This window comes from Toxorhynchites rutilus, chromosome 2 (assembly GCF_029784135.1).
Source record: "Toxorhynchites rutilus septentrionalis strain SRP chromosome 2, ASM2978413v1, whole genome shotgun sequence".
Classification (NCBI taxonomy): Eukaryota; Metazoa; Arthropoda; class Insecta; order Diptera; family Culicidae; genus Toxorhynchites; species Toxorhynchites rutilus.
The window spans coordinates 256,090,829-256,101,943 of NC_073745.1; the positions used below are offsets into that span (position 1 = coordinate 256,090,829).

At 34.7% G+C, this 11,115-nt stretch overlaps 1 protein-coding gene across 1 annotated transcript in view; it reads left to right on the forward strand.

Moving 5' to 3' along the window:
* The first annotated feature begins 1,590 nt into the window (after positions 1–1,590).
* Positions 1,591–11,115, forward strand: part of LOC129768117 (uncharacterized) — a 40,990-nt gene continuing 31,465 nt past the window's right edge. The window contains exons 1-2 of the mRNA XM_055769549.1: positions 1,591–1,875; positions 2,004–2,081. Of these exons, the coding sequence (XP_055625524.1) occupies positions 1,723–1,875; positions 2,004–2,081 (231 nt within the window). The 5' untranslated portion in view covers positions 1,591–1,722. The remainder of the gene's footprint in view (positions 1,876–2,003; positions 2,082–11,115) is intronic.

An 11,115-nucleotide genomic window follows, 5' to 3' on the forward strand; every position in this document is an offset into this window, starting at 1 on the left:
GCGACAGTTATGTTGTCTATGGGAAATGGTATACAAATTAAATCACACATAAAGGGGAGAAAGAATCTTGACCCTTTTAGTTTTGTGGACAAGACCAATTGGTTCACCTTCACTATCGGTCAATTCGATTGGATCTTCAGTGATACTATTGCCTTGATTAGCAACCTGCATGTCAAATTTAAAATATGCATATGAATGATCCATCAGTGATGGGCAGGAATATCATGGCAAAGATGACGAGAGACTGGTAGGATAATTCTCATCTTCATCCGAATCGTGATCACTGCCTGTTAAAATTGCAGACACAGCATCCTTTTTAGTCAACCTACTATTATTTCCATCGGACACAAACAAAATTCCATCAAAATGCACCTGAGAGAAATCAATGTTGACTCTTTTAATTGGAAGATTAGCACTTATTTTATATATTCCACATACGTTGCATATTCAAATTGCATCGGAGAATATACAATCATCGCCCACATTGCAAAAATCGATTCACTGAGCTTGCAGCAATAGATCAACCTGGAACCAGTGAAAGAATGAATGAAAGAATGAAAAAAATTTCGGATATTGTTTTAGTAATCATCGAAATAATTCTTTAGAACACCTATATCGAAATTATGAAAAGTAAAAAAAATGTTGGAATGGGCCGATGCTGCTGGAAGCCATGATGTGGGCTGGCCTGATACATCTTTTATTATTTCCTACATGATCCTTCTTATACCCCCCATATATTCCTGTTAGACGCAGTCCTACGTCAAAAATCAAATCGGGGATAAAAACGCACAAAAATACTCACAAACAAAGGTTCACGTCAAGTTTGAACACTTTTCTCATAAATGAATGACAACAACATGCTTGATTGAAATTGTCAGATTGGAATTTTCTTGATGATGATGCGTAAGAAGAATAAGAAGAAAACAAACTATCTGTCATTCAGCTGGCTCCTCTCTCTCAGGGGCCAACCAAAACTTGGTAGTTGGGGCGTTTAGATAACGCTTGACATTTTACAGTTATTCAATTGGTAATCTCATGAACTATAACATTTTATTAATTGTGATAGACGCGTAGAAATATATAATAATTTAAACCGTTTAAAGATTAGCGAATTGTAATATATAGCATATCAAACAAATCTTAGAGAATTTTCGATTCGATTGGTATGCAAATCATGATAATTCGTTCACAGTGAAAATAGTTATAAACGTTAACTTTGTTTCATAAAAACGTGACCTGTTTTCTGATTTGGCACCCTTCCTGAAAGACGTAGTTCTCCGTCAAAAAAATTGTTTTAAAATTACATAAAAACTCCGGAGGTTTTACCTGAACGAGTAGGAAACCTGAACGATTGTTTTTACAATACGTTATATGATGGAAGACTGATAGTGTGTATCCATTAACTCGATTTGTTTATATTTGTCACATTGGACCTTTTCAAAAGTTATGCGAGAAATCAAAGAGAGAAAAATATCAAACTTTGTTTTTGCCGTACCGGTTCTCCGTATCATTTAGCCTCTCTAAAATTTATATGTATTTTCATTCGTAATTGGCGATCTGGCAGCACTTATTGAATGTTTACATTCCAGCAGATTGTTTATATTCTGTTCGTGAGGCGGTAATATTTAAAATTTTAGTTCTTGTGTTCGTTTCGAAATAGAAGTAAAACTCATTGTACATTTTCGCGTTAAGGGAATAAGGCATTTCATAAATCCATAAATTATGGAACACATCAAGCCGTTGGAAAATTTCGATGGAAGCTGTTATTATGATGATCAAAATAAGATCCGTTTCCGAACGCCGGTATATGAACAACGATATTTCACCGTTTTCCAAATATTGACCCGAGAATTTTTTGCCAATTCATTCAAAAAGGTATGTTGGTTATATTTATGTTGTATGTTCATTTCTACATTGTAGACTGATCGTAGTGCCAAGAAAGCTGACTGAATGATTCATATCGTGCTTGATTCCATGAGTTTAAAATCCGGTATAATTTTCAGATAATAGATTTCGGCTGTGCAGATATGAAGTTTTTCAAAATATTGAAGAGGTTGTCCGACGTGGAACGGCTCTTGTTGGTAAGTATGCTTATGTCTAATTAGTTAACATATTAATGCTATTAGAGAAGCTTCATAAAATTATGCTTAGTGCCTGCTTAAGTGCTATTCACATACAACATAACGTTTACGTAAAGTAACGCAACATAAGATATTTTCCCATGGAAATATGACCGAATTAATGGAAATGGCGGGTCAACCTAAATATCAAATATTGTACTGTGTTTGTAAACAAAACACAATACCATCTTGTCGGAAGATATATTAGTTTAATATTTTTACAGAAAAAGAAAATGCGCAGCATATGTGGAAAAATCTGTGATATCTGTAAGTGAACACGGGACGCAGAAGTTGTTTCTCGATTCCGTTCTGGAAAATTTTATGTTCGAGATGTTTTTGATGAATTTTATGTTCGGCCAATTACTGAAAATGTCTATGAAATTTGGCAACTCGTCGACCAAGACTATGCCAGTCAAGCTGTCAGCAGATATCGAATGCACTAAAAATTAACTATATCGGTAACGTTACGATTACGCAGCTACGATTAAAACTGCTTGAACGGGTTATATTTATTTTCATTTCGCATGTTAGAGGATGCTTGCTGCTTCCAAACGTAAGTTTTATTTTACCAAAATGGATCGTCGCGGACCGTGTTCAAAATTGTTCAATCACTTGTAAATAACATGTTTCTCTGTTTTTTGGAATACATGTTTGTTACAGAAAATATAATAAAATGAAAGACGGCACAGATCGGACTATGCCTATCTCGAGTTTTAGGGGGCAAGAAATATTTCTATGATTTCTACCCTCTCTAAGGGTGAAAGGAATAGTCCGATTTGAGCTGTCTTCATTTTATTATATTTCCTGTATCAAACATGTATTCCATGTTACGAAGAAACATGTTATTTGCAAGTACACTGGATTCTTTTTTATGCGTTTTTTTTGCGTGATATTTTTTACGTTATTCGCTCAAAATAACGCGATTTTTTATGCGATTTGCTTGAAATTACACGATTTTTTTACACGATTTGCTCGAAATTACGCGATTTTCGACTAGGTCTGCGCTTTTAGCGTGCCCACGCAGAATTGCGAGCGCACGCACAAACGCATACACAACGCCGGAAGCACGCACACGCACATACCAAATGCGTGCACAAACACGCACACACACGCGCAAACATGTGCACAAAAACACGAGCGCACACAAACATACAAATGGACGCACAGGTGCGCACAAACACGCACACACATGCACATACATACGCACAGACGCACGCACGGAAAGAAACGAGCACGCACGTGCACTCACGCACACAAATACGCACAAATACGTGCACACGTGCGCACACACATGCCCATGCACAAAAAAAACGCGCACACCTGCGCGCAAGCAAGAAAAAAACGCGCAAACGCACGTGCATACGCGCACACAAACACGCACACAAACACCCAAAAAACGCGCGAACATACACAAATACACGTGCACGCACAAACACACACATACATGCGCGCACACAAACAAGCACAAACATAAACATCGGGCTGTCGAATACTCGGCTATCCGGACTCGAAGCTGACCGGTATCCAGTATCCGACCAAACCACTATCCGTTTCATCACTAATTTCACGCTTACAACTAGCGCCGGTAAATAATTACTCCTGCAGGCATACTACACAACCCTCACTGTTTCCATTAGTTTCAGTGAATAAGTTTCGAATGCAGCAAGGAAACATTCATTTGTATACAAACTGCCCGAATACATGGATGCTTCAAATTAATTTCCAAGTGACGATTTCTAACGTCGCTTTTGTTTGCAGAATGAAAGGAATGAACGTGAAATGAAAGGAATATGTATGAAAGAGACGAGATATTTTCCTTATTGGGCGTGAAGAGAGAATAGATATATTTTTAGCCTGCATGGTTCTGGTTCTGTTTTGAGAAGCGATAGACACATTATTGAGTGACGATGTGCTAATTGAAGTGAAATTGTCAGGCCCTGGTCCGATGTACACTGAATTCTTTTTTTTACGCGACTGATGCATGCGCGCAAAAAGTAAAATCGCTTTGAAAAAATCGAGTGACGTTATATCGAGGGTTCGTTATAACGATAGCACGTTATATCGAAGTTCCCCTGTACACGCTGTGGTTGCTGAGAGCAGACAAACGACCAGAACGGTGAAAAAGGTATGGTGGCTGAGAGCAGACAAGCGAACGCAAAGAGTTAACACTAAATAAATTTCATCATTTTATCGCATTTAATCATCATATAGAATCATAATTAGGCACAATTTTCGTTGTAACGCCCGAGCGGTCTGGGGCACTTTTCTTTTTTGTTCTATCGAGAGAAACAACTGTTCTTCTCGATGTTCAACTATCAACTGATTTATTTTTTCTCTCTAATCCTCGATCCCTCTGTGAGGATGTACAGAACTCTAAAAACGTTAGAACTAACTTACTGGCTACCTGCTATGTGTAGGGAATTTTCAACTTGCACATTATGGAAAATTCCATCGTTCCTGTTGGAAAATCCTTGGTTGGATTCTCCCCTATCTTCAGTAGGAACCTTTCTTATTGTAAATACTTATTCATATTGAAATTATCTGAGATGTTCTATTCGTGGAAGATGGTCACTGCATCGTTAAATATACACAATTTTCGTTCACACATTTTTGATACGGAAAAGTTGATTTTTAAAAGTTTAGTTTTTGATTTGAAAAATGTGTTTTTGTACTATTTTCGCTTTACAAAAACGGAACATGGGCGCAATAGCGTCAACACGATTGCGGAATACGTTAGTTTTTCGATTGAATATTGTTGACGAACATATTGTAGAATGAAATTGCATTCCGCTCCGGTAATTTTGATGCGATCGGATTCTAGAAGAAAAGTTAGTATAAAAGTATAAAAAGTTAGTATAAAAATTATAAACCTTGTCGAATAGGTCTTAAAATTATAATTGGCTTGATTCTAGAAATGACAATCAATTGCATTACAATTAATAACAATGTGATTGAAGAGATTCAGCACATTATCGTACTTTTTTTTTACAGAACAATAATATCTCGGTTATAAAAACATGTCTCAATTTTGAAGACATTTGACTTACTGTGAAGACATTTGATTTTGTGAAGACATTTTGAAGACATTATGAAATATGTGAAGATATTTCAGTATGATAGCGTACGTGGGTTTTTGAGAGATATTATTTCCATGAAATTGTAACTACTGGCCAACAATATCGTCGAAAGAAGTACGACTTCTGTCTCAGTGTTATTCGCTCGTTTTTTATCAGTGTCATTTGTTTACTTTTGTTTTTTGTAATTAACGGAAACTTTTGTCTCGCGGTCATTCACTTGCTTTTTTCAAACTTTTCCAAGCAGAAAATCCACAAGCATATATAATGAATTCAACAACAAAGCGACTTTTACTTCATTTATTCACTTACCATTCTGGAGAAATTCAAACGTTCTGAATACATATTGTCTATAGAAGACATTAGTTCATTTGCGCTCGTCAATTCAATTGATTGTGACATAGTATTTTTATTATTTTGGGCCTATACTATACAAAAGATTAAGCTAGATTTTTCAAACGACCACTTCATAAATCGAAGGTTTTTCGGTTACATTAGGTTTCAACAATTAGTTTTATGAGTATGGTTATCAAAGTTCCATGTTTGGGAAAGAACTGGGGCTATATTCACTCAATCAACGGTTTATCAAGCCAATTATCATTTCTAAACTTTTAAAATTTAGTTCACGCAATATATTCTTTGTTCAAATTCATTGAAATAAACATCAAAATTTAATGAAATGCGCTATATAATAATACTAATTAGAATAAGCATTGAATAAGTTAATAAACCTTTTTTTTCAAAAGTAAGTTTTGAATTTCAGTTTTCTCCGATATGATTGTGAAGACATTTGAAGACATTTTTTCGTACCATGTGAAAACATTTGAAAAAATCACCTGGCATCCCTGTCACTCGCGAGAACTGCCAAAAGCCGGGTTCAGACGGTGCGAGTAAGCATACGAGTCGGTCTAGTCAGTTACTGCAGTGCAGCTACTCACACCGTGTGAACACATCATGCCAGTTATTGTCATGTGTGATCCGGCGTGCGAGCTACTTCAAAGTTTTTTGAATTTACTCGCACTTGCATGCTTCACAACGTCAAAAACAGAATTTAGCGTTCGAATCAGTGATGCCAAATGTAATGAAATGTCTCTATTTTTAAGATATTTGAAAATATGTGAAGATATTTATAGACTTGAAAATTATTGGAAAAACAAATAAAACCCTCATAGTTTCTAAACGAAATAATTGTTATTTCGTTTTGCACGCTGGCGGGGCACGCTTTCTTTTTGAGATAGTTTTCTTGAGAATCTCTAATATAGAATCATTATCAGATCACAACTTACAAAAAAAAGTATTGTTCTAAGAAACAGAATACATATTCGATTTAAAAAAGTACATTTTCATTCATTATTAAAATTTTTGAAGCGTATTTATTGCACCTGCAAATCGACTATCATTTTCATTTCACAAAATAAATAAAATTAAAAAAAAAAATCTTTTAGACTACCATTTATAACATCACATCCTTTCGGAATTATCTGAGCTATGGATGTTTTCGAGATTCTAAAAAATATCGACAACAATCCCAACGATATTCCAAAACAAAGGCACATCAATGTCATTTCTAATTTAACTCTTGCAGGTACAGCATCCCTCATGACTGTATCTTGGCGTTGTATTCGTGGAGCAATTAAATCCAACAGTTTTTTCACTTGTTCAGGTGTTATTATCAACACTGCTCTGTAATCTCGGGGATCCTCATCGTAGAGTTCCTTCAATATTGTATTTGTTGCTCCTTTTCTTTGCATCTAATTCCTGGCCCGAATCCTTTTCTCTTTCTGCTTTTTCGGATAGTACCTTCAGTTCAAAGAAATTCAGCACAAAGTATGTATTTTTAAACACGATCAGCGTTTGTTTTGCTATAAAATTGTGTGATGATACATTCAACTGAAAACCTAAGATGAAAACTGCCAATAAAGAAGTCGATTTTGGACCAATCATTTGACAAATTCGGACCTGATTGCTGTTTCTGACTATTTGATGGACATTTGAAAAGTCGCCTGGCATCCCTGGTAAACCCGTGCCGTAGTATCTAGTTTCTCGCCAGCAGCTCACACTGTGTGAACGGACAAGGCGAGTCAACCAATTGTCAAGCGAGTCCACCGGGTCAGTAGCTGCTCATTGTCAAGTCAGCTACTAGCAACGTATAAATGGGCCTAAACTCTCAAGCTGGCGTAAATCAAGCTTAATAACTATCAGGTGGGTCAAAATTCAGAAAACGAAATAAATAATGCATTTTCAGCATTCTAAATTTAAATAGAGTAAGACGTTTTCTCGCAAATTATGAAATAATATTAAACTTCAATGATTTTCTTAGCGAATAGGGGCACCTTGTTCCATAGATCTGCCTTGAGCTCATCGAGTAGTTTGAGACGCTTGGCAATGACAGCTTAATGTGCAGCACATCTTGACTAGTGATCCCCGATTTTTGAAATTAATCGTTCATCAGCTAATCGAATACTTTTCAGCAGTTTGTTATTCGATACGATTAATTGCCCCAAATAATCGAATAATCGATTAATCGTCACACTGAGACAAATAATTAGTTAGACTAATATTTCTCATTCTGCTAGAAAGCCATTTTGAATCAAAAAAGTGTTCATTCCGCCTGATAATCAATTATTATCTTGTACGCTCCCCTAAACTCGTAAACGAATCTCAATTCGCGTTGACGGCATTAAGTTTCGTTTACGAGTTTAGGGGATCGTCAAAGATAATGATTGATTTTCAGGATAAAACTGCAGTGGCCGTATGTTTTTTTGGATCGATTAATCGACGTAAATTATTCGTTCGCTTCGATTATTGGTTGCGCAGTATTCCTTCGGTTAATAATCGATTTCTGTAGGAAGTATTCGATTAATCGATTAATCGAACGATTATCGGGGATCACTAATCTTGACTCGCGGATTATATCCTCTTGCCCGGGGCGTGTTAGATGTGTTGGATACCGTTAAAATACAAGTCACAACCGGCCAATATTTTACCACTAGGTATTCCGCCCTCTGGATATTTTTTAATTAGTTTATCTAGTCTACTTATCGCTACACAATGTAAAATACAAACTTTGATTTCGTTAGCGAATCAACTACCCAGCTATTTTGATAAGTTTATCAAAAATAAAATACTCAACTATCGCTTCTCCCACGGTTTGAACTGGGTGGACGGCACTTGCTTGATCGTGAGAGTCGCTCAAACTTATACATAGTTTCTGAACCTAAGCATAATGACATCGCGCGCAGGGTTTTGTAAAAATACGTAGTATACCGTTTTGTCTCAAATTTCGAACACTTAAGCTTTGATGGCCATTATACAGTGTCTCATTACTCAAAATGGTACTTTTCCGCGAAATTAATTTGGTTTTTGGTTCCAATAGAGCCTTCTTTCTCATTTGACTGCCATAAAATTGATTTACAAATACTTATTCATAGTGAAAAACTAAAAAAAATGTTTAATTACATTTGTTTCAATTTCCGAACACCATTTTTGTCACTGTGTCATTTTCCAAACACTTTTTTCTCAAATTCCAAACAGCGAAAATGATTTTTTTTTTCAAATCATAACTTTTGAATTATTGGACCGATTCATTTGATCGATATATCACATGAATGTGACTGTGAGATTTTTTTAAAAAATACTCAAAAAATTTGAATTTTCTATTTGTAATTTTTGATTGTATCTGTTTTTATAGTTTATATGGTTTCGGGACCATGGGTGCTATTTTTTATATTTTTTCTTAAGAGCTGAGGTATCCAAATATCAGAGATATGATTTTTTTTCGTTTTTGAGTTATGATTTTCCAAAGTTGAGATGTTTTGGTTGCAGTAACTTGTTAGATAGAAAATAAGAACATGGGAAATCCAGTTTTCCTGCAAGTCTAATATTTTTTCGAAAAAGACCGGCTAATTGTGTTTAATTTATTATGTCAATCGTATGAATCGGTCCAGTAGTTCAAAAGTCATGAATTTTTGAAAAAGTTCAATACTTAAGCTTTGTTGGCCATTAAACAGTGTCTCATTACTCAAAATGGTACTCTTTCGCGAAATTAATTAGATTTTTGGATACAATATAGCCTTTTTTCCATTGAAAATATGTCACTGATTCAAATTCCGAACAGAAAAAATGCATATGATATGTTCCTCGTATCTTTGGAAGTTAAGGTCCATAAAAGAGGCTGTGTATATATGCCAGGTGACAGTTTAAGAGAGGTGTGGTTGAGGCTTTGGTCACATATATGACACGAAGCGCCCTCTATCAGGCGACGTCCAAGTCCGAGTACTTTGGGAACAGCTGACGGCTTCATACGTCATTCCACACAAAACCTGACCAAGAAAATCAATTTTACGTCTCGTTTTGCAAGAAAAGAGCTCCCAAACATTTGTTAATAAATTGCATTTTTATTTTTTTGCTCCGGTATTGGATTGTACTTATATCCCAATTTATGAACTATTGCTGTATTTGTCTGAAAATAGCAGTATTTGCCTAAACATCTTCTGTTCGAAATATGAATCATGTGTCGAAACTTGATTCATATTCCGAACACTACTTCAATATTTTAATAAAGATTTGTTCATAAAATATCACTTTACTCATCCGGTTTTTGTTGATTGTTACATTCTCTAGCATTTAACATGAAGTATTAAATGCTAGAGAATGTTGAAATAGTTGAAACAACTACAAAAACTGAAAAGTGAAAGATGCTTTTTTTACGGAATTTGCTAACGCAAACATTTTATTATTGGTTAGGTTGTCACTTTTTTGTAAACGTTTAATATTATAAATTTTAGGCTGTATCGATACCTGTAAAGGATGTCAAAATGAAGTCTATACCCCAAAGAATGTCTGTGTTTTCATTATTCAATTATTTATAACATAAATGTTTAGTAAAATTGTATTTAAAAATGAAGTGTTCGAAATTTTAATCATGCGTGGAAACTTGATTCATATACCAAATACTACTTCAAAACTAATTCTAATGAATATTTCTGCATAAAAAGTAATTTTTTCAACCATTTCTTGTAGATTCTTACCATTTCTAGCACTTAATATGAAAACAGCAAACAAAATAGTTGAAAAAACTACAAGAACTGAAAAATCAACGATGCTTGTTTTTTACAGAATTTGCAGAACGCAAACATTTTATGGTTTTAACTAAACTTTTTTGCAATTGTATCGATACCTGTAAATGATGTTAAAATGAAGACTATAGGCCAAAGAATGTCAGGGTTTTGTTTATTCAATTAGTTATACAATTAAAGTTCAGTTAGTTTACATTTGAAAATGAAGTGTTCGGAATTAAAACCATGAGTAGAAACTCAATTCATATTCCGAACAATACTTCAACACTAATTTTAATGAAGATTTCTGCATACAACATCATTTTTTTATCCATTTATTGTAGATTCTTACATTCTCTAGCACCTAACATGAAAACGACAAACAAAATATAGGTAAACTCCGATATAACGTACCCTCGATATAACGTCACTCGAAATAACGTATATTTTACCTCGATATAACGTACATTTCCAAAAGGTAAAGGAATTTTTTTTAAAATATTTTTTTTCTGGAAGAACAATGAACTATCTGTATTGTGATGTTGAAACATGTTTTGTACCTTTGATCGAAAAAAAATACAGCTGGTTTTGTGATTCTTGATTCTAAATGAATCAAAGGCTAGCTGGCTTCGTCTTCTAATTGAATTTGTTCATGACCTTTACTGAAACAGCAACACAATAATGTATTATAGGCTACGCTGTGAGTCCTTTATTATGCTTCGATATAACGTACAATTTTGAAATTGGAATGTACTTCGATATAACAGTTACCCTGTAGTAGAAACAACTACAAAAATTGAAAAATGAACGATGCTTGTTTTCCACGAAATTTGCTAACGAAATCATTTTATCATTGGTTTTGAT